The sequence below is a fragment of the Caloenas nicobarica genome, chromosome Z, assembly GCF_036013445.1.
Source record: "Caloenas nicobarica isolate bCalNic1 chromosome Z, bCalNic1.hap1, whole genome shotgun sequence".
Classification (NCBI taxonomy): Eukaryota; Metazoa; Chordata; class Aves; order Columbiformes; family Columbidae; genus Caloenas; species Caloenas nicobarica.
The window spans coordinates 47260534-47285652 of record NC_088284.1 but is presented as its reverse complement, the minus strand read 5'-3'; the positions used below and the strand labels follow the sequence as shown (position 1 = coordinate 47285652).

General features: G+C 36.7%; 1 protein-coding gene across 3 annotated transcripts in view; it reads left to right on the top strand.

Annotated features, from left to right (window-relative positions):
* Positions 1 to 25119, top strand: part of FBN2 (fibrillin 2) — a 169658-nt gene that overhangs the window by 53978 nt on the left and 90561 nt on the right. For all 3 annotated transcript variants that reach the window (XM_065657769.1, XM_065657768.1, XM_065657770.1), the window contains exons 8-17: positions 5737 to 5862; positions 7883 to 8035; positions 8789 to 9022; positions 9885 to 10022; positions 16160 to 16279; positions 16836 to 16961; positions 17607 to 17729; positions 17901 to 18023; positions 22304 to 22456; positions 23336 to 23389. In XM_065657769.1, coding sequence (XP_065513841.1) covers positions 5737 to 5862; positions 7883 to 8035; positions 8789 to 9022; positions 9885 to 10022; positions 16160 to 16279; positions 16836 to 16961; positions 17607 to 17729; positions 17901 to 18023; positions 22304 to 22456; positions 23336 to 23389 — 1350 coding nt within the window. The remainder of the gene's footprint in view (positions 1 to 5736; positions 5863 to 7882; positions 8036 to 8788; positions 9023 to 9884; positions 10023 to 16159; positions 16280 to 16835; positions 16962 to 17606; positions 17730 to 17900; positions 18024 to 22303; positions 22457 to 23335; positions 23390 to 25119) is intronic.

Below are 25119 nucleotides of genomic sequence, written 5' to 3'. Positions count from 1 at the left end.
AAAGTGGTGTTAAAAGCTCTCCCTGATAGTATCAATGGGAAAAGGTGAATGTATTTTTAACACGTATTTGCTTTAAAATCTGTGGTGCTTATGGGACTGTGCATAATAGAAGTGAAACATCATCCACAGTCTGAAATATTTACTGTTATTTCGTAGTTCAGTAATCAATGGGTTTTCATTTCCTGCTTTGTTGGCAGCATGCTGCAGAACAGGTCATATGCTCTGACTTTGTTTCTTCTAAGCCCTTGCGACTTTGGTCTGTGGCAGAAGCTAGGTACTAATTAGTTCCTGGTCGCAGCTTCCCCCTTCACATAATTCCCCAGAGGGAATGATGTGGAAAACAAACTGCAGTGCCCAGTTTGTACCAGTTATTTTGAGAAAAAAAAACATAATGAAACTAGTATTTGTCCATTTCCCCATGCTTCGCAGCCAAGGTGGTAATGTGAAAATTATACCAGCATAATACATGCTTACATTATTCCAGGAATGGAGCAGAGAATGAGAGCCTAGCCATAGTTTTATTCAGACTGTTGTTTTGTTTTGTTTTTTAACAAAGGCTTTGGGAGTTCATAATCTCTCAGTGTGAGATTTGTAGGATAAAACTATAGCCAGCCCTCCAAAGAATTACAGTTTCAGTTAGTGGGACGTGGGACTGGTCATTTGAGGGAAGTTACATCGCTTATATGTATGGATTGGGCCATTGGGAAGGATTTAAGCAACCAGTCTCTTATGAGTTAGAACCTGCGTACAGAGAAATTATTTAATAGAAATTGCATTGTTTTAATGAAGTTTTTAAATGGAGTATGCTGCTCCTTTCCCTTCTTTAAGTACGGAAAACCAGATCAATTGTTACTTGCTGGCTACAGATGACAAAGTCGAAGTTGGAGCCTGTAACCAGACAAAGCTCCAGTGTTCAGAGGCTATATCTTTTGCCCTGAAACATCCAAATCTAGTTTGTGGGTTAGGATTTTGTATCACAGAGCTGAAAAAACTTGGAAAAGATCAGTACAGGGGTTGTACCAAATTCTAAATATCTGGAGCACTAGTGTGATTTCTTAACTAAACAAAAGAAAACCCCAAGCCCTTCTCTTTTTTGGCTGAACAGTTTTGATCTACAATGTGTTGCATTTTCATTGTCTTTTTAGGAATTAAATTATGTTCATTTTTAGAATGTTATCTTGCGGAATTGATGGAACTTACATCTGTAGGTTGTTCAGATAGGGATTGTATATAGATAAACTGAGAGAAGTAAGCTTTCAGTTGTGCCTGCTGGTTTACATAAGAAGTGGACTACTACTTATTAGGACTACAAGAACCTAAAAAAAGTGTTCTACTTACTCTTCTGAAATTGAAAATATATCATTCTCCTTGACTAAATATATTTAGTTATGACACTCTTTACCACCGAAGTACTCTGGAAGGTGGAATGCATCTGATGCTCTTCCAAACAGATGTGTTGCTGTGCTATTGCCATCAAAGGCCTAGGACTATATGACACAGGCTAACTCCTTTTTTTAAAAAAAATGTGGCACTGAAATACAAAGAACCTTTCAGAAGAAACAGTTCTATTTCTGATTTTCCTGCTTTAATGTGGAATTTCATTACACTGTGTGTTATTCAGGTTTGATATTACCAGGTATTACTATAGACTAAAACTAATTTGAAGGAACCCTTTTTTCAGAACTCAGCAGTTGAGATCCCCTTTTCTGATACTTTTAATTCAGTTATTCATAAAATCCTGTTTAGTGTAGTAGTAAAAGTCATGAATTCTGGATGACAGGTAGCCAGGCTGGGTTTTTTTGGCACAAGCTCACCTATTAATACTCACACCTGCAAAGTTTACACCACACATTTAAGACTGGTTCTCACATTGAGACTGGCTTTCTCATCTGGTATGTAACATTGGAACCACAGCCATTAATGCCACCCATTCTTTTCACCCTTAAGACAGCATCTCCTCTTAATATCTTTGGAGTATTTTCACCGAGACCATTAATTTATGTATTTTGGAGGAGGAAGGGAGGAAATTGAGTAATCAGCCATCCTAAAAATAGCTCTTCCTGAAGTAAAGCCTCAGAATTTCCAGTCAGAGGTAAAAGAGATCTTGTTGAAAGAATTGCACATGCAAGAACCAGGGAGGGGGAAGGAGAGACAGAGATTTAGCTCAAAAACTACTGAAACAAAAAATCCACTGACTTGGAACTGTTCCAGTAAGTAAGAGAATTATTCTTTCACAAGGATTCTCTGTGTTAATTGGTAAAAAAAAATGGTTTTTTCTCCACATGGAGAAGACTGTGGAGTCTTCCATTCTGGTCACTGCCCAAATTTTAGGAAGGTATTTCCTCCCTTCTGAGCTCTGTGTCATTCTTGGACAAGAACCCTTACAGTGTTAAACTCCTGTGCATGTAGCCAGGTGAGAAGGACGGTCTAAGTCTGCAGCTTTGCAGAAGTGGCTAACTACTTCTTTCTTATGTCTTTCACCTGCCAGCACTACAAACTCCACCTACTCTTTACCTTAATGAGCTTTGTGCCTGTATGACCTAGCAGTTTGGAATTCGTTTTCCTTTCGTAAAAGATCAGGTGTTATGTTCTTGCAATTAAGACTACTGCCTTTAAAGTAGCAGGTACCTGTGCTAGACAGGGTGAAAACGAAGGGGAAACTTTCAGTTTTCAAGTGCCTGCTGGTTTTAGTAGTCTGATTCTTATTGATTCATTTTAATTGTGTGCTTTTTTTCCCCTTATGTATAGCAGCTGCTGTTGGACTTCAGCTATTAAAAAAAAAAAATAATAAAACCAATGAAAAAACCTACAAGATTTAAGACTCACTCTCTAAGAGAGTGACTGAATGAAACAGGTATTTTGAAAATGCTATGTAATTTGTTCCTAGTACATGGATTCTTAAATTTAACTTGTTCACATATCACTAGTGGCAAGTGCTACCAGCTTTGTGTCATCTTGTTTGTGTGTACAGCATTTACATCTTCAGACAGTATTTCCATTCTGGTAAATCATGATTACTATGCTGGTGATATCTTTACCAAAGTTTGGGTTCCTCTGAACTTTAGAATTAGTCTTGGAATTTATTTTTGGAACCACTATGGTAGTGATGCAAAAATGGTTGTGTATTATTTCTTTGAGATTGAAGATGTGCATCAAGGGACAGTAAAATAAGGGAGTTTTCTTGCATAACCATCCAGTGACTCTAGCATCAGGAAGGTGTCACTTTCCAGAAAAACCGTTTCCTACAGAGTCCTCATTTCATCCAATTTTCTTGCCTTTCTGTCATGATGTTTCAGACTGTGTATGGATACAGAACACAATATTCATGCTTTGAAGGCTTATGGGTTGTGAAAGACCTGTACTACATGAAAAATCTGATCAAAGCATGCAGCCAGTTCCAGTTGTTTTAATTTACACACATATTTTCATTTCATTGGGTTAAATCAGATGGTTAGCAGTTCACCACATTCTATGTATTGTCTTTAACATAGTAAATTAAGGCAAGATTTCAGAGCTTCTAGGGAATTATTTGGTTTGATTTATACCATCATTTGGAATTCTGGAGTCTCTGCAGTGGGTAACTATGAAGTCTTAAGTGAAAGCATTATTTCTTAGAAGAGTTTTGGTTTAGCATAAATAATGCTTTCTTTTGTACATACTTGAGCAGATGTTGAAAATGTGGGGAACAGTTGTCATAATTTCATAACTATTTTAATATAAAATTTAATTTTTGTGTCCTCCGAAATGCTTAATAACCTTCTTTAAAAAGTCCTGAATTGTCACTTCCTCTGATTCTGCTTCAAAGAGAAAAAACAAAACAAAACAAAACCAAAAAAACAACAAAGGCCACAGGATGCTTATATGTGTGGACTAGTTAGGACGTTTGAAGCCATGTTACTTGTAAGATAAATTTTATTTTCTATAACGTCACTACAAATGACATGCTGGTGGAGGAGAGAGTGTTTTTTTCATATCTTCACTTTAAAAAGAACAGTTTTCACATTCTTTTTGCCCTGTGGCAAAACTTAATTTTCCTTTCAGTACTCGAATGTCCTCTGTAGATTCATATCTAAAGGGAGTTCTTCACATGTGGACCTTACCACAGTGGGGAGTTACCTTTTTAATATAGTCCCTGTGCACATCAGATCTTTTTGGCATTCCTTCTTTTGTTTGAGTTTTTGGTGTGGAGAATGTAGCAAAGGAGAGAGCAAAGTATTCATCACATAAAAGCTTCATAAGAAATAGACTGGCTAAAGTTCATTTCTCAAGTAGTTATTTGTCTCAAGGGAATTTCTAGAGTGACAGGTCCAAGGAAATGACAGGTCTATGTAAGTGCAAGGAAGGTCTATCTAAGTGCAAGGAATAGTCTTTGGGGTCCAAGGCTTTCTTAGAAGGAATGTGGAGACCTTCACAGTGTAATCACAAGATAATTTCAATCATACGCTCTTTCCTATGCTTCTGCTGCATTGATTGACATGAGACAGTCTGGGTTCAACAGTCTTGACCATTTTGTTTTGATTTTTGTTTCACAGTTTGAAAGCTACTTTCAGTTAATACTGCACACAGATTTTTACAAACAAGTTAAGGCAAAGTCTTGTACCTATGATGACCTTTGGTATCAAATGGTGCAAAATCTGTGGTATCACATCATTCCAACTGGAAAACATCGCTCAAGCTAGTTAGGAAATGTTTTCCCAGAATGCCTCCCATGTTAAACCTGGGCAAAACTTCACATTCACTGAAAGCCACTTGAAAAGCTAATGCACAGAGGTCAATTAAAAGCAAAATTAGGTGACTAAAATGAACCTAGAAATATGTATATGACTAAAGATTGCCACAGTTGTAGAATGAAGTGGCTACTTAAAACGGCTCATTTGTATAAATGGTCATGACATAGTCTTTACTGTCATACTATTTTTCCTGCTCGTGGTTCTTCCATTCCAGTTCTCTCTGCTGTGCTTCACAGCTCTAACAATACAGTCAGCCTGCTTTCTCCTATTGCTTCTCATTGCCTCAGCACCTAATTTTGCTTCCAGTTTGCTCTGGGACAACACATGGTGCTTTCAGTCCTGGTGCCAAATGCCCTAGCAGCCCCTTGTTACATAAAACAGCTCATTGGTCAGCTTGATAACTTCTCACTTTATATGTATTTACATACATATTTTTTTCAGTGTTCAGGTGAGACCACTGCTTTTAGTTAGCAGAAACATTTTGATGGATTAAAAATATCTGAAGAAAAAGAAAAAAGCAACATTTGGTCACATTTGAAGAGCTTGGCCAAAATTCTTTCTTACATCTAATAAGAACGCCAGAAAGCAGTCAGATCTGATGAGCAATATTTCTGTGGTTACAGAAGCACAGAGCTGTCATACTTGGCTGCTGTACCATCCTCCTTCTTTCAGCTCAAAAGCAGGATGTGTGTTCTGGTATTGTGCTGTAGCTGTTGTGTGCTTCCTTGAGATGGTCCTCAGTATGTGTCATTTAGAGGAAATCCGAGGCTGCTCTCATGTACTCTGTAAACTTGAAGTGGTGCAACTCTTGAATGTATAAGGAAAGCCTCCATTAAATGGCAAACAAAATTATTTGCAGTACACAAACACTAGCAATATGTTATTCAATATAAGTTGAATAGCAATTGCAGGAAAGCTCTCTTTCCCTCTTTTTTTTTTTTTTTTTTAAAATACAATACATTCAAGTGCTCTGCTAGTTATCCTATGTCCTTTCCTTTTTGGATAGATATTGATGAATGCAGCATCATCCCAGGAATCTGTGAAGGCGGTGAATGCTCTAACACTGTGGGAAGTTATTTCTGCATCTGCCCACGGGGTCATGTCATATCCACGGATGGCTCACGCTGTATTGGTTGGTATTCCACCCTGTAGGCTTCCAGAGCTCTCAAGGTTATTAAGGCAATTTATACACAGCAGCAGCAGACCTTCTGTTCCAACCATCTACCACTGATTCTCTCCTGCCCCAGGAGCTCACTAGTTAACTCACTAGTATCTCTGATCCAGCTGCTTAAAGTTCATAACGCCCTCCTCTGATGATGATTGCCACTGCAACCATCTTTATGTAGATAGTAGATCCCTCTGTGTCAACGATATTGTAGCCTGAGAACTCCTACCTGAGATCTGAATCTTCTTAGGATAAAAGCAGTTACTATTTCTCTGTTGTTAAGCAAACACAGAAAATGTTAATTATATTTGTTCTTTAATCTGCATCTGATGAAACCAAAAGCTAAGCTCCCTTTGGTTCTAAAGGAGCAAACATTTATCTTTATTTTGCATTTCAAGTTCATCTGACATAGGTTAATTTAACCTTTAGAGACCAGTATAAGCACATATATAAACTCAGAAGGCATTAAGTACTGTATGCTGAGGTGCCACTAATTTGACTGGAACAGATAATTAAAAAAACCCCAAATATTATATTTCAGTAGATTGCCACTTTTATGGGAAAATCTATTTTAAACCTGTTGCTATATTATAAAAAGATGTATACTTAGTTTCACATGAAGTGATTTCTCTTATACAGCTGCACGTGTCAAATAGATGGTATAAACTATTCTGATTAACTAAAATACTGCATACCATGTGTAAAAATCATTAACAATTGATAATAATAGTGTCTTTTTTAGATCTCATGTGATTGTTCTTATTTCCCACAACTTAAAGCACTTTGTTCTCATGTTGGGAAAGGGATGAGAATCCTGAAGGGATTTCTGAATTACAGATAAATGATGTAAACCAGTAACAGTACAAGATTTACAAGTGATTTCACATGGCTAACTTTTTGCACAGTATAGCCAGCTTTTGTTATCCAGGTTCATATGAGAAATGCCTAACTTCAAGTATATTGTGGCTGCCTGCAGGAATACTGAGAACCTATGATTTCTAATATGATCAAAATTTCCATGGGTTTTGGCATGTTTTGCAATCTGGTCTCTAAAGTCAGCTCCCAAAAGCAATTATACACAAACCAAATGCCCTGATCCGCCAAGACAGGCTCTATATCACAGAGCCTCCTTCCCTTAAGTGAGCATGTGTCTGAAAGTTCTTGTGCTCTCAAATCTTTATAGTATTGGAGTACAATTTGTATACTATAGAAGTATAATTTTTCATTTACTTAGGAGAAAAGCGAAAAATGTAATCCTCATTAATACAAGTTGTTTTTCCCCATTTAAGATAAATATTTGCTTTTAGCCAAAATAGCAGGATGTGCTCATTTATTGTAATTAGCACCGTGTCTTTCCAAATTCATAGTTCTTTTCTCCTAGTCAGCATGCAGGAGTGTGACAATAAAAGATACAGGCTGGTTCCTTGAAGGAACTAGAATATAATAAATACTGACATATCTATGTAGAGTAGTTTTCACATGGCACTACTAAAAATACTGCCGTGCATTCAGTCTACTGAGCAGAGCAGAGCAGACTGGATAGCATTTCTTCAGTCAAGATACAGCTACACCAAGGAAAAATCCATTAAATGAATTTACTGATGTTGCTCTTGTTATGTGAAATGTCTCAATTTTTGCCATACTAGGCTTTTTATATAATTCTATCTAGTTTCTATTTGTACTGCTTTGTATCTTTTGTATCATCCATATTTCCTGTTAGCTTGAGCAGACTTTAAGATCATGTGTTGGGTTAATGCAAGACTAGTGTTACTGTAAATGTAAAATGCATCAGTGCTGATCACCTCAGGTTATTATTGGGTGTGGTTTGGGGTGTTTGTTTTGTTGTTTTTGTTTGTTGTGGGGTGGGGTTTTTTTGTTTTTAATACAACTTTTTCAACAATTTGGTCCTTGCATGAATTTAATAAGGGAAAGTAATTTTGAGAGATTGCTTTATTATTTTTTATTTTCTTCTTAAATTAATTCCCAGATCAGAGGACAAGTACATGTTTCTCCAACATAGTGAATGGCCGCTGTGCGCAAGAGCTTCCCGGTAGGTTCACAAAAAGGCAGTGCTGCTGTGAGTCTGGCCAGTGCTGGGCCATTGCGTCTGTTCCAGAGATGTGTCCTGTGAGAGGATCTGGTGAGTGGCTTGTTGGCTGGTTGGTTTGTTTCCCCTTCTTGCTGTCCTTTCTAGTTGGGATGGAGGTCACTGGAATATATTTTAAACTGCTTTAAAGAAAGTCAGGAATTACATTATTATTCATTCTTGTGCTTTTAATGCTGATGTTACCATCTGTGAACCATTTTTTCTGGTCCATGACTGTTTGGGGCTAGTTTTTTTAACATCCTTTTGTTGACTTTGGAAATAGTTCTTGGGAAATGGGAAAGATTTTGTGGTCAAGCTCAAAGAGGAAATGACTCTGAGGGTCCATAGTTCATTTCGATTTAAAGGAACAGCTGCTCTCTTGTTCCATTAAATTTGGGGTTACTTTGAACTAGAAGTGCATCGGTATTTCATTTATTCTTTTAACTCTGCTCACAGAACAATAGTTCCCATCCGTAGTGAAATGTATTTTCAGTTTATCTATATCAAGATCCTTGAGTGACCAGGGAGTTACAGTGCTGCTGGAAACACATCAACAAAAATGTTTCAAAAAATAGTTGTACATTACAATACTTCCTTTTATTATTCTTAGTGTCCTTCATTAAATAACACCTGTCACAATCATGGGATTTGCCTGAGATTAGGAGTGGGAGAGGGAACACATAACATCAAAGAAACGAGGAGCTGGTGTTCTGGGTTTTGTAGCATACAAAGATCTGTATCTTCCTTATAAGCTGACTCTGAAGAGTTGGTTTACTTTATGCTTCTCGTTGTGTTCCTGTTTAACAGACGAACACCGCAGACTTTGTGTGGATGCCGCTCGTGCTGGAAGTGGTTCCAGAGGTGGTGGGACAGGAGGAAACGGGTTCCTTCCCAGTGGCAATGGCCATGGCTATGGCCCAGGAGGAGCAGGATTCATTCCCTTCCCTGGAAGCAATGGTTTCTCCCCAGGTGTAGGCGGAGCAGAGCTAGGGACAGGTGGTCAAAGTCCCACTGGAAATGGCCCAATAATTACAGGGCTAAGTAAGTACTTGCGCTGTCGTGACTTGTTTCTCTCTTTTTTATTCATTTTGTGATTTCTCTTTTTTCCTGCATAGCCTTTAGTCTGGAAATGATATGGTGTTCTTAACACATAAAAATGCCTTTCTATTCAAGCACATTTAAGAGAGCTCGGTTGATATATTAAGAAGTTCAGGACCCTTTTTTCTAACAAGAGTTCAGATTTAGAGGTTTTTTTATTTTTTTTTTTTACTTCGGTTATAAAGTCCTTGAGCCCATGCTGTGCCTGCTGATCTGTCTTGGTCAGCACTAATAAAAGTCCAAATTTCTAAGTGTTTTCAAAAAACCACTAGATTTTAAAATAAACTTTTCTCTCTTCTTGTTCTTCCAAATGTAAAACTTGCCTATTCTGCAGGAGCACTGCCTTGACTTAAAGCCCGAGATAAGTAATATTCAGAGGGAAGTCTCGTGTATGTAAAGTTGCTTGTAACATGCGTAAGCACGTCTCTAGCATCAGAACAATGAAGTTAATAAAATGCAGGGGGTATTGTTAAGGCAAGTACACTGAAAATAGTAAACGCATAGGAACAGACTGCTTCAACTTTCACTCTAATTGTGGTTTATTCATAAAGTCACTGACAAACTCATCAGGCTATACAGATAAACGGTAAATCATAATTAAGACTGTCTTATGTGTTTTGTTTCTGAGAGCTACTTGTTTTTGTTAGTTTACTGTTGTGTCAATAGATAGTGCTTGGAAAAAATACTTGGCTTGATGGATATGTTTATGCACCTGATAACATACTTTCTGAAGCGAAGCATAACCTTCATATTTACTTCTATTTGAAAATATGAGTATTTGTCTCATGTTCTGTTTTTTTATTAGCAATACTCAATCGGACAATAGACATCTGTAAGCACCATCCCAACCTTTGTTTAAATGGACGTTGTATACCAATCCTTTCTAGTTACCGATGTGAGTGCAACATGGGATATAAGCAGGACACAAATGGGGATTGTATTGGTAAGCGCACATTTCTAAAATCTGTTATTCACTTCTAAAATGCTAATATTTTTCTGCTTTAAATCTGATTTTTTTAAAAAGCATATTCTTTTGCCCTCACATACATATTAATTTTCCTGATATTGTTCTTGTGAGAATGCAAAGACCATGATATTACTTACACTACAGTAACTTAAAATCTTGATGAGAATTATCTGTTTCTTTAAAAAAAAAAAAAAAAGAAATCTTTAGTCTCAAACATTGGTATTGAGTATTTCTGTACTTAATAGGTGTTGTACATTTTTGAATTCACATTTGGTAAAGTAAGTTCTGTTCCACATTCTCTTTTTTATGCTCATATGGCTACATTTTTACTACAGGAGTTAGTGGTGAATTATGTTCAAGATAATAAAGGGTAGAATTTGTGCTTTATCTACCTGTAAGGGTGAATGGCAGTTTGAAGGATATCAAGTCATTAAAAGAATGCATTTATTAACTTCTGGTTATATTTCAATTCATTTGAAAATATTGAGTGCTAACTTTTTATAACAAGAGCTGAATTTGGGATTCTGCACTTTTAATCAGTTGCTGTGGAATTCACTCTTTCAATGTCAAAGGCTCATTAAGTATTTCAGCGAAAATACAAAATTTGGGTGTTCTTGTGGGGTAGTTGTGTGGAGAAGAATCCTGTATGCAGGACACAGCTTACTAAACATATACGATCCTAAACAGAAAGTCCTGGATATATTTCTGATTGAACATTTCCTTACTGATTCTTTATAAAGAGATTTGAGATCTGTGAATGAAAAATATTTACACAAGAGCTTATTAGCAATAGGCTTTTCTCACTGTAACTGTTTTTGGAGTAAATTTCTAGCATGCCTGTGGATTAGAGGAAGATATAGGAACAAAAGAATACAGAAAATGGCAGCTACTTGAATCCTTAAAAAAATCTTCTAATCCAAGACTGTGCAGTTTATTTTACACAAGTGAAAATAGTAGAGACAGATTTTGACATACGTGCAGCAGAGTGGGTATCAGCCAGAAGCTGAGCTGGGAACACTGCGTGTCTCTGTTGCAAATTCTTCCACTTCCTACTGAATTACAAACTGAGTATTAGGACCTGCCTGTCTTGGCACTCTGCCTTTGGGAAAAGTGAAAATTGACAACTGTTGAATAGTACTTTCCCTTTAATATCCCTGTTTTTTACCACTTTTAACCTCTCTGTTTTCCTTTCTCAAATCAAATTGACATCTTGTGGTTAAAGTCAGAGTCCACTTAGCCAGGCCATTCTCTTGCACCAGAGAGGCCAGTTACAGCTACGTCATTCCTGACAACTGTTTTGTACACCCTCTTCTTAAGAAATGTCAGTTGATGGAGATTCCATCGCTTTGCTGGGCAGTTGCAATGCTCCAACAGTCGAACTTCCAGAAAGTTTTCAGAATGGCTAATCCAATGTAAACACTATTTTGCAAAAAAAAAAAAAACAAAAAAACATCTCATTGTTTCTTGTCTTATCCATGACATATAAGGAAAGCAGTTCAGTACCTTTAGCTTTGCACATTTGTGTACATGGAGAATGTTATAGTTCTTCTTCCAACTTGCCCTCTGTGATACAGCAAGCCCAACTTTTTCAGCTTTTTTTGTTTGGGTGAGAGTTTTCTATACCTTTAATCTCATGCTGCATTCTTGGTCCTCAGGAGCTATAAGTGCATTCTAATGGGGAGTGATAGTTTTACTATAAATCTGTCTTGCTTGGCTATTCTTTCTTTATAGTGTATGGAGAGCCTTGACACTTTCATTCCCAGCACTAGATTTTACATCACTGAAATCAATAATATTTTTAACTAGGGTGGACCTTGACTTTTGAGGACGTCTTGAAACATACTGAGCAGCGCCTGAAAGTTGGTGTATTGAGCTAATGTTTCTTGATGAAATCTAGTTCAGAGCTTGTATTCATACTCTTTGTTAATTGGTGAACAAGTTGAAAATATCATCTGAAGCACATAGATGTTTGTTTTATTTATTATTTTTAAATTAATTTTGCTTTTTAAGTTCAAATTAAGAAATAAAGGTGAGTAATGATAAAAATCTGAATATATGATTGTTACAAAGCTAGAAATTGAAAACAGTGAAAGGTCTTTCTAAACTGTACTTTTTGAGGCAACCATCCTTTGTTTGAATCATTAAAAAAGCAGTGATTAATAACATTGTGATAGAGCATGATTATCATAAATTCTTACTCATGCTTGCGAAGAATTATTCTGCATGAAGAAATATACTGAAAGAGCACATAGCTGAGCTATGTATGAGCTATTAATACTTAGATTACAGCAAGCAAAGCTATATGGATTTAATTTAAACTTTTTTATTTTCAATTTTCATTGAAGAAATCACGCATGAAAAAATGAAGTAGGACAACTAGCTGTGGTTTAAAAGGTCCATCAGATTTACATGTCTGGGTGCTGAAATTGATTGACAGAAAGATATAATGTGTTCTTAACAACTGGCTGGCATTCTATCCATTTCTTTTCTGTGAGGTCACCCTGGAGGCCATCAGCCTTGCTGTTCACCTTCCACTCCAGGCATGTGGTAATAGTGAAGTTTTTTGGTTTTCAGTTTGAGGTTAAAGTGCCTGAAAACTGTGAGACTAGATTGAGAGGTGCCTGGAAAAAAAAAAAAAAAAGTTTACCTTAATTCTCTAACACAGTTATGTGCCCAGAAAAAAAAGGTGTATTCACTTAGGGAACTTTGTAATGCACACCTCAGCATGAAACAGTAGTCTGAAACTGAGGAAATTTTGCACTCACTGAGATCCAAAGAAAAATTTCAGCTGCTTTAACAAAAGTGGAAGGTGGTGTGCCAACTACAGTAATATCCTACATTGAAAGTGAGGAAAAAATACCCAATAATGGCTTTCAGTAAATTAAAGTGCCATTTCGACTGGGTTTTTTTATGTGAAATAAATCAGTCATCACTAATTATTTTAACTCTTCAGTGGTTTGCCTTTTGAGTAGCTTCTTGGATTCAGAAGACTTTTAATAAGAGGGTATACTTTTAAAATACTTTTCTTAGATAACACAGCTTTGGTTTGCTGTTATTTTCAGAGTTAAAGAGTCATCTTATTTCAAAATTATGCTGACAAATAAGAAAATAATGGTCTTATCTACTGCCCTCTGACCGAAACTTGTATGATGCTGAACTCAGGATGGAACATGCCTGATGGGTCAGGGGCCGTAAGTGTCATAAGTGACCTGACACTGAATAGCGGCTAGTCCCTTTACCAAAACTGACAGAAAACTGTAATATTACCTTTCCTTATTTCATTCCGTTTATAAAAACTGTTGATAAAACTGTGGAGACTTTGATAGTGGCAGTAAGTCTGTAGCTGTGCAGTGTTCAATATTAGTTGTTTTGCCAATACCAATCTTCGTATTTTAAATTTTGTAATGTATCTTCAAAGTCATCCCAGTAATTCTTAATGGAGTTTTGGAAGTTCCATACTGTGTCTACTGAAATTCTGACAAGGGTTACGGACGAAACATTGTAAAGTGGAGATAAGTGTGATGCAAGTAGTGATAGAGAAATATTGAACACTGAAGAGCGGTATGCTGGGAGACAGAATAAATGGGTTAAATATCTCTGTCTCAGATGTTTCCTGTTTATACTGCTGTAATATGCATGCTTGCAATGCAAACTCAAAGCCCACAACTCCTTTATATTAACATATATACCATCTCCCTCTTTTATCAAGAGCTAATAAAAATAAGAGCATCTTAAGATGATATTTTAAATGGAAATCATCCGAAGCATATGGCTTTGGAAGGATTTTCTAAGCTTAAGTAAACTATTTCATAGAGGAACACTGTATTCCTGCTCTACAATTTATAGATTAATTTACAGTGATATCCATTCCTAGCATGAACTTTTTTTTTTTAAGCAGATGAAGCAAGTTGAATCCTGTAATAGAGTCGTAAATATCATTGCCTGTAAGAAAACTAAACAAAACAGACAAGTGCCATATATATTATTTATAAGTTCCCCCTGTCCTCCTCTATACTAAAGCAAGATTAATATACAGTAATCTGAATTAAGACATTTGACAAAACATTCATGTGAAAATGTGATTTAGAGTTTGACATTTTGTAGGCAGCTGAGTTTTTTCTGGAGGAATTATTTCCAATCTTCCTTGACCCCCCATATCAGCTGAGCACTGAGGAAAAAATACCTTATCTAGCACTTCTAAGGAAGAGCATCCCAACAGCCAGGCACCATAGAGAAGCATGAGAGCAGGAAGCTACTATAATTAGTAGAAGTCTACTACAGTATAAGGATACAGTTACTGTTTTCTTCACTATACTTAATGCTCTGAATTTCTCTTTTCTTTACCTTGCTTCATTCTTGTGGTTTTACTGGAGTGGTGTTATGATCTGCTATGCAAATATGAATGAGCTAAATATTCATGAGGGGAGGTATTTGATTTTTCCATTTGCTTTGCCTTTATTCATTTAAGAGTTTATCCATATTAATGATCTGATTGTATCTAGGCACCAGGAGTGCTGTAAACCAGCTCATTAAATCAGTGATTTGGATAAACGCAGATCTCTTTGATATGTATGTAGATGCTATTGGTTTTAAATGTGTATGCATTAACATAGTAAATTCTGTGAAAAGTATGGTCTTGTTTATGATTAAATTAAAACAAAAGTAACCTTTTGCCATTTTTAGAATCAAGTCATTCATGGTACAACACTTTCTAGATGTACACATTTATTTAACATATACATCTGCTTATACGTTTAATTTCTCATTGCATCCCATTAGTTCCAAGATGTAATGAATGAAGTTTTAGAACTAGACCTGGTAAAGAGTGAGCACAAACTATCAGCAAAATTACCCTGGGTTTTTCCTGGTATTTCTGGTAGCATACACTGCAAAATGCATGGGCAAATCATCATGACTAACAACTGATCAGCAATGGCTTCACTTAGCCCCAGCTTCCTATGACAACTTGCAGCCAGATACAAAAAACCCCTCACAAATCAGCTTTGGCTTTGTGGTGTTAAAACCTACCTAAATGAAGAGATGGGTAATTTCAAACCTGTAAGTGAAATGGAGGGCATAGCTGAAGGTAAAAAAGTCAAATTAGCAAAGGTGATTGACGAAGAAAAGAGGATTTAATCAAGAGATTGGATTCAGTTTGTAACCTGTGAATTTAGATGCTCAGTTTATCCCCTGGTAGCTGCAGGAGAGGCTGAGCCAGCAGTCCTGTCTGCCAGACCAGTGGGATGCACTTGCTCTGCTCCCTGGATCGCAGAGGGCAAGCGTCCTGGGAGGGTTTAGAGGAGCATAATGGAGAGTGTTATTTCAGAGCTGGCAATAGCTGTCTTGGGCCAAAGACACACCTGACTCATTGGTAACCACTGAGAAAGGTGCTTGAAAGGAATTAAAGCTTTCAGAGCCTTGTGTCAAATGGGAGTTACTTCTATGCAGTTACCTGAGATTTAAGGTGGTTTGGTTGCAAATACTAAAAAACCTTTGGAAAGGAGAGTAAGGGACACTATAGAGAAGGGCTAGATTAAGTCTGGCATTACTCAAATGCAAAACCTGAGGTTGAGGATGCAATGGGGCATAAATAATTGAGACGTGGTGCACAGACTGTGGTCTCATTAGGAATCCCTCCTGCTGCTGTGTGGCCTCTCCTCACATTTCTACGATAAACGTGTAAAATAGTGTAGCGTTTTTTGGATGCTATGATTCGCTCTGATTTTAAAATGCAGTTTTGATTGCTTTTGGTTTTATTCTGGAGAAAAATGAATGGTCATTCTGTTAAATGAAACCATGTTGAATAACATGTTGTTTGCTTTCAATAGGCAACTCTCAGATCCCATGTCTCAAAATCCTCACACGTATTTTTACTTTTGTCTTTCAAGATGTGTATAAATGAGTAGTAGTATTTCACTTCTTAAAAATGTCTGCCTAGCTGGACTAAAACCAGCTTTGTGTTCTTAGGAAAGTAACGATTTTGCTCCAAGAACAGGTTCTAGTATTTAGCATTTGACTGCTAGTTACCATCATTTTCACTTACAGACTTTTAGGCTTGATAAAAATTTTGTATACGTATTGAAGTTACTAATGCTTCTCTGTGCTGCGAACAGATGTTGATGAATGCACATCAAACCCATGCTCTAATGGCGACTGTGTCAACACACCTGGTTCCTATTACTGCAAGTGCCATGCAGGTTTCCAGAGAACTCCTACCAAGCAAGCTTGCATCGGTAAGAAAATTTGCTTCACATCTGCTGACACTGTATGTGTTCTGAACCCTTATGTCAGATCATATTGAATTCAAAAAATAGTTAGCAATGCTATTTCAGTAAATCCCAATGGTTGTTATACTAATTGAAGCTCTAGTTCTGGACCAGCATTCCATTTGTTCTATTGTCTTTTAATGTTTATCCATTATTGTGGAATACCTGTGACTTGGCCAGGGAATTCCCCAGCCAGGAGTTCTACAATAAAATCAGGAAACATACTGTTAGTACAACAGATGTATGCTTATGTATGTATGCAGATGAATGTGTGAGAAGATTTTGATATATTCATAAAGTAATTGCTGAGCATCACAAAATGTAGCATTTATTGTGCAAGTCTTTAAAATAATATTTTGCCTATCTCTGATGCAATGACAATAAATTCCTATCTGTCTTTGGAAATTTTTTCTACCTAATATTTAAATAACATGTCAGAATTTTTCAAAGCAACAATTGTCACTATATATATTTTTATCTTACAGTAATTATCTGATTGTGTGATGTTTTTTTTTTGTCTTAGACATAGATGAGTGCATCCAGAATGGTGTTCTCTGTAAAAATGGCCGGTGTGTAAACACCGAGGGAAGTTTCCAGTGTATTTGCAATGCTGGGTTTGAGCTAACTACAGATGGAAAAAATTGTGTGGGTAAGAAGCCTTCTAAGTAATGGGGTAGGCATTAGCTCAGTGATTCTAGAAATTGTATTTCATGCTGCAATTAAGGATCATTAAGGATTGCTTTTTTAAAAATAAGCTACAACCTGAGGTGAACTTATAGCCCCTGCATTCCAATAGTTATTCTACAGAACTGCATGATTTCAAAGAAAACTTGAGGTAATTTTCGGTTTTGAAGCCACATATTTCCTCAAGAGTCCCAGGTAACTCAGTGCCAGGAATAACATTTTTCCCTAAAGCTTCATAGGAAGTGTTCCATATATCAGTGCTGCTGAAGAAATAACTGTTTTTAATTTGGACTGTACTGCGTCAAAAAAACTTCCTAGGTAAACAACAAGCTCTTAATCTCTCAGACGACTGAAGCTTTTTATCCTTTCACGTAAGAAAGAAAGATTCACCCTGTTTTTCCATACACAGTCTGCTGAAACATGCAAAATAACTGATCACAACAGGAAGAACAAATGCTGCTTTGTATGTAGAATGAATAATCTTCAGACACTTAATCAGAGTTCTGAGTAGAATTTAATCTTCAAGTGAAGGCATATGTTGTTTATTTTTACTATGTCATCTTTTGGAAGCTAAGGGACTATAAGCAGTTTTCTTTGCAATGTTTTGCAGACCACGATGAGTGTACCACTACAAACATGTGTTTAAATGGGATGTGCATAAATGAGGATGGGAGTTTTAAATGCATCTGCAAACCAGGATTTATTCTGGCTCCAAATGGGCGTTACTGTACTGGTATGTAGAACTGAGGGGTAATGCATTAAGACAGTTTTATTAGAAACTCTCAAGGACATGTTGATGATTCATCTGCTATCAGAAAGACTTTTAGTAATGTTTTAAGAATTTTAATTGTAATCTTGCTTAAAAACAACAAATAGATTGATGAATTGTGTTGCCTCCTGATAGATATTGATGAATGTCAGACATCAGGAATTTGCATGAATGGTCATTGCATAAATACTGAAGGATCCTTTCGGTGTGAGTGTCCACCTGGCTTGGCTGTTGGGGTTGATGGTCGTGTGTGTGTAGGTAAGTGAGATTTTGTTTTCATTAAAAGGAAGTGGAATTATCAGGTTTTCAAATTAAAGAAATGCATCAAATTACATCCTTCTAGATAACGTTGACATCAAACAACAGAGGATCTGTTCTAGGATAATCTGGAGTATTCTTCTTCCATTCTGCTATGTGTTTGTGTTCATGTATGTGCATTATATATAGGTGTATATTCACATTTATGTTCAGTTGTGCATGATCCACTCCAAATCACTAAAACAAGTACATATCTCGGTTGTGACACTGATATTTTTGCACACCCCTTTTAATCTCTTTGTCTAATCTGAAAACATTTTATTCATCCTGTCGCATAGTGTTGAAAAGAAAAAGCTCTAGCAGGAGAAATAGTAACAAATAGATAGACTTGTTTCTGTGAATTTGAAAAATCATTATTGGTATTAATAGAAAATCTTGCATTATGCTCACCCATAAACCCAGGATTAAAAGACAAGAAGCTTAAATTCCTCTATGGAATTGGAGTGGCTCCACCTCTTGTTTACATGTTATTCCTATGAATCAAACTTAGGGTATTTACTCTTCCTGGCATCTTTTTGGTTTTGAGGCATATCCTTTCTAGTCTGCTGATGAATAATCTTTTGTCATATAATCTGAACTGCAGCCTCTTATCCCCTCCAAAGTTACTGGTTGACAGTTAAGAGATTCTTCACCCAACTCCACCAGGAACTCTAGTGTAGCTTCAGGGAGCTGCCTGGAGAAAAATAGAGCATTTTCAATCTGGTGAAGAATAAAAAAGGGTGAAGGACAAGAGATAGTAGGTCACTTGTTTTGTACTGAGCGCTGATGAAGAGCAGGGAGAGGAATATACATTTTTCAGAAATTTCGGAGAGTGATGGGACTACATGCACTAGGGTTTTCGATACTACAAAGTTCCTTAAACCACTTTAATCCACAGGAGATACCATTTTCCCTTCTTCCGTGTATCCCCTAAGTTTCTTCTCTCCTAGTTCATGAATGTTTCTGTCATCCGGCACATTGGTGACTCAGGGCTCAGTTAGTGGCTAGGTGTGGCATTAAGCTTCACCAGGCAAATGTGCCTGGGATGAGGCCTCTGGGAGTGAAAAGATGAAGCCAGCTTGTAGATGTTTGACAGGTCCATGAAGCAGTAAAGTCAGAGAGGAAAGCATAGGCTTTGCTCTGTGACAGTCACATATATTAATTAGTACTATGACTGTTCTTGCTGATGGATGCATGTATGTCTTTTCTACCCATGTCTTATCTGCATCTGTCCAGGTAAAGGAAACACAGACTTCATCACAGTGTTTGGAGGTTACCTTGCACAAAAAGGGATGTGAAATACTACATCCTTGTGTTGCTATTATCAAGTTGTTTAAAATAAAATTTTAAGTTGTGCAGAAATTCGTAATTCTTTAAAACAAAATCTAGTGCAATCATTCCTATCAAGTGCCTGTGCAAGCTGGCCCTTTCTGTTAAGACTTCAGTTTAAAAAGTGCATGATATAAACTCAGGATGGCTTAAAAAATAGGCTAATAGAAAGCTAAAAAACTTACTTCCTCAGTCTTTTAGTTGGAACCCAAATATTTGTTGTTCTAAATAAGTGAGATTTTTTTTTAGTAAGCAAAACTGCTTACGCACTGAAGAATGAACTGACAAAACCGAGGTTTGTTCTGTCCTATGCAGTAGCCAAGTTGTTTTCTTCAGGCTTAATAAACGGTTGGAGAAAAGTGATTAAAAGATAAAACAATGAGAAAAGGCTTCGTATACTGTTTTTAATATAGGAATTTCACTGCTTAGTGGCAGCAGCAAAACCAGATTTGAGTAAAAACTGTTCAGTACCTTTTTGTGGTCCAAGTTGGCCTCATTTTTACTCCTGTCAATGATATAGCTGCAAAGAATCAATGCAATGCTCAATTTTCTGTCCTTCCATTTACCTAATGCTACCACAGTTCTAGCAGCTAAAGGCTTCCCAAGTTGGCCATCAACTGTGAACACTTATTTTTTATTTGAAAATGTTCAGCTCTACATGTCACATGACTTTGAGGTTTATCATAAATGCTTAAATTTTCAACAGGAAATATCCTTAATATGGCAAAAATTGTTAGGCAGAATGATCACTTATTTAGAAAATCAATTTTAAAAAGGTGATGTAATTATTCCAGGCATAAAGTAACATAGGAAATTTCAAATATTGCGTAACAAAAATGTCCTCATACATGACCTTTAGAATAGAATTTGCAAGCCAATTTGCTGTTCAGAATTTTATGTGTGTGTATACATATATGTAATTATATATACATATACATGCTGTGTTAACCACAGGAATTCTCTGTCTGGCTATTCTGTCCCATGCATTACATGAGCTAAATAATCCTTTTCAGACATTCTGGCTGCTAGAAGAGTATTTGTCTGAAAGTTAATAAGTTACATAGGTCTTCCTTTTAACAGTACTCCCATAAGTGTGCTAGGCAATTAGCAAAACTATAAAATCCAAGAGCCTACAGTCTGATCGTCTCACTCTTACCTTGAGCTGTATTTTTCTTCTGAATCGCGACATTGATTCTGGTGATACTATTCACATAGAATAAATTTCTCTTTTATTTAGTATTAATAAGTGTGGCAGAGTCAATCACAAAATGTTATACAAGTTGGGAAAAAAATACAGCGATGGGGAACAAATGCTTGGAAAAGGAACAGTTAGCTAAATACTCAGAGCCAAACTTCTATCTGCAGGCATTTCAGGTTTGGCTATACTACTAACTGCAGCTCTATGCTTGGTTACCTCAGCTGCCTCTGTGTGTGTATTTGTGCATCACCTCAGAACTTAGATGCTGAGTTATGACTATAGCTTTGAGTAATGTGTTTTGTTCTCTGCTGAGACACTTTTAATTATAATTCAGGTGGCAGGTCACATCTCTGCCAAAAGCTATAGCCATCCAGGACAAATTAGCTAAGTTTTATTTTACCCTGGTTATTTTGCAGAAGCATACCTCAAAGACCCTGTCATACCATTATTTGACCTGCTATTTAAGAGTTTAGAAATGCTATTCTCTGAGAAACAGCAGAGTTTCCCATAAACAGCTACACAGTTACAGCAGAATCAATGCTAAACTCTGATGCTGGACATAAAGTAAGCTCTCTAGTGTTCTAAAATTAGTAGCACTTTCCAATCTTTTCTCCCCCTGCAGTTTTCCTTGGTGCCATTTACTTCCCTAGAATTGCTTCTCCTTTCTCTCCCAGATACATAACTAGGGCGAAGCCTTCCCTTCCATGACAGGGCAGTTAATGAAGCCCCTTTATTAGTGGCAGAGTGGCATCTGGACTTGCTAGATGTGGAGGGAAAGGATGTGATGCAACTAATTATTTTTCAGACTACATGAACAGACATTTCTTGTCGAAGAATTCTTGATTGTTGTCAAGCATAATAATCTTTTCCTGCTGTGAAGTGCAAGCAAATTGTGCAGGCTTCACCTAGACTCCTGGCAAGGAATAGGCCCTGAAATCTGACCCATAGTTAACTGTGCTCCAGAACTGTCTGTTCCGTGGGATACCAAAAGCAACACAAAACATTTATGTTCTGTTTTATAGAAGCCAGCTTACAACACTCAAAGAGCAGGCAGAACACATAAGGAATTGCGAGTTCTTTTTCCAGTTGGCACAGGATATTCAACATCCACTGTAACGTTTTTTCATGCAACTTTTCTTTGCCGTTTTAGGGTCATCTGTTAAATAGGTAACTGTCTGGATTCCCTCAGACCCTGCTTAATTTCTGAATGCACCCAGGCTCATGTGCCTGTACGTATGGTAACTTTACTGGAAGAATGACAAGGAGCATAATTAAAGCCATGTTCTGGCCTCGTCCATAAGGATGCCTGAAACAGAGAGTATTTCCGTAGCTCAGATGAGCGTTAGTAGAAGTATAGGAGCTAAAACTAAAGGCTGTTTACTCCATCTGTATCCTGCAGATCTCAACCACACGTCCGCTCACATGCTTGTTAGAAGATCTCCAACATTATCCTATAAGCAAATACGCAAAAGACATCTAACCCTGGAATGACCAAAAAACCCAAAACAACAACAAAAACCAAAACACGAGCTAATTGTTTTTAGAATTGGCCTTGATGCCGTCAGGACTACTGTAGCAGAGCAGAGCAGATGGAGCCAATGTAACCATTTTGTTGAACAATTTTTTTTTTTTTTTAACCCTCACTGAAATAGTATACATACATTTCATTCTCAGCCTGAGGAAATAAATTGTTTCTTTGCTTGTGCTTTCTTAGATACTCATATGCGTAGCACATGCTATGGAGGCATCAAAAAAGGAGCATGTGTTCGTCCTTTCCCTGGTGCTGTGACAAAGTCTGAATGTTGCTGTGCCAGTCCTGACTATGGTTTTGGAGAGCCATGTCACCCCTGCCCTGCTAAAAACTCAGGTAAAATTTTCTGTTTCTTTGCATACTAAAGTGAACGTACAGACGTTAAAAAATCTTATTCAGATCAGGTTGTTCGTTTATTTTGTGCCTTAAAGAGAAGTGAATAGAATATTTAATGGAGTTGTACACTTGTTCTGGAAATACTTTCTCCTTTAAAGAAAAATGTCTGGTATTTTATGGTGAGTGCTTGTGTTTTTATGCATTGTAACATTTGATGTGACCCTAGTTCCAGAGTTGGCCAGACTGTGACAAAATTCAAGATGAAGGACCTGAGTATACTGTGGATAATGTTGGGTCCCTGAATTAAGTGTTGGCTATACGAAGTAATACTTTCAAAGAGAATAAGCAGAGTTCTCTGATGAATCTGTAAATTTCCTAGTCAAATCAGTCCAGTTTAACGGAGCAGCTCATGTTAATCTTAGAAATCTGTTTTTCATTTTATAAGAATCAGTTCTCCAAATAAACCTGAGGATTGAGAAAAAAAAATCTCTTGAATACAGAACTGAGATTATGTATCTTAGAAAGTATTTCCATTCAGTATCGTTTTCTGAGATAGAAGAAGTGAAGTAAAACTGGCATTAGGGTTGGAAGTAGTGACTTGAGGCAGTACTGTCAAGACTGTAATGAAATCGCTTGACTTTTTAATACTTGCTAGCAGATTTTGGTTTTGTCTATATGTGAAAGTTCAGGATAGAATGTTACTTGACATATTTTTTATCTATAAATAGTTATTTCATGTGAACATTGCCATTTTATTAGTTACATTGTAGAAAAATTATTTTGAAAAAAGATCAGGTGGATTTGGTTTAGGATTAACAAGGGCAAAACACTGGAAATAACATTTTCTTTTTTCCCCAACAACTCATTTCAATTGAGTAGCCGAATTCCATGGCCTGTGTAGCAGTGGAATTGGTATTACTGTGGATGGACGAGGTATGTTGCACATTTTATTTAATGCATATGATTCATGGTTAAAAATATATATATACTGAGTTTTATATTTTTCATTAATTTACTGGAGTTTTTTGCCTCAATATTAATATGTTGATTTTAGTATTTTCATTGTCAAAGTAGAAAACGCCAGAATTAATTCTCTACAGTGTTGGATTCTGCCTCACTCTGACAAGGAAAAAAAAAAAAGTCTTTTTTTTTTTTTTTTTTTTTTGAATAAGCGTAAGATAGTTCTCCCATTTCCATGGAGGGATTGTTTCTCTGGTGAGCTGGAGTTGGAAGGGAGCTTACTAAAAAAGACCCTCCTAAAAAAACGCCTGAAAGTTAGCCCTTGCATTTAGCACTGGGAACTGTAAAGATCCAACTCCTCTTTCTAGTACCACAGAGAGAGGGATTTTATAAATAATAGCTGAGCCATGTCTGAAATAGGGGTGATGGATGCTGCAGCTGCCAAGCAGAGCGGGTTGAAAAAGAAATGGTGGAATGCAGTATTATGATCTATTGCCAGATAGTTCCCTGATGAGTTAATAAAGTTGCAGCCAAATTAAAGCAGATACTGTACATTTAATATTTCCAGTCATTTAATTTGTATAGCTTTTATCCTTGTCAGCATTAAAGCTCCTATTCAGTTCAGCAGGAACAAAATGAGGCCCTCTGATTGTTATAGTTAGTAACAACCTACATAACTTTTAAAAATAGTACTATAATAAAATAAATTCAGTTTCTGTTTAATACTGTAAGTGTATATGTATAGTTTTTTTCTTCTCTATGAGCTCATTTCTTAACATGTTGCCAAACTTACAGGTAATTTGAAATCCATAAAGTTTGTAATTTCTCTCAGTTTTCTTTTCAGTGAATTATACAAGGTCCATTTGAAGGACCTCTAAATTTCATGGAGAAATAATGGCAGTGCACCATAATGTTGTTGTACCAACAGCATCCCGCCATGAGAATTTCCATGTATTCTGGCAGGGAGTTTGTATGTTCTTTTGGATGCATGGAAAACATAGAGTTAGTCACTAAAAACATAAAACCAATTGGGGTCTCTACCAACTGCATGATAAAGACTATACTCTCTTGGGGGTTCATGTCTCAACTAAAGTCCCTCATTCTTTGGAACTCTAGACAAAACCCTAGTACTGTCTGTACATCTTGTGCAGTGACCTTGCAGACAATTTCCTTGCTGCTACTCCTGTCACTGCTTATACTAAAGGACTTTGTTTGCTAATTCTTTTTCCTAAGGAAGAGGAAAACTGATCCCACCTTCAATCCCTAATAAAAATTCTACTGTGTTCCTCATGCATTCTCATTATCAAGACTGAGAGTCAATACACTATCATTGAAGTGTCATAGAGATTTTATTTGACTTTTAGCTGATACAGAGCTTGTTAATTAGACTGCAGTCCGTCACCACATCCCTACTCCTCTCATTCAGCTTGTGATTAACAAGTCAAAAACCTTTATGTCTTCTTGTAACAGAAATCTTGACATAGGTGGGGACAGAGATTTTGTGGTCTGGTTCAATAAAAAAGTGACAGGAAAGGCTGGACCTTCTGAAATCATTGATTTGATAAGGAGAGATAGAGTCATGAAATTGTGTGTCTTGTCCCAAGATACGAACAAGTTTAGTAAACTACAGAAAACTTATTGCTCAAAAGAAAGCATAAGGCTGAAATATTACACCAATTCATATTTTCTTATGAAATTTTCAG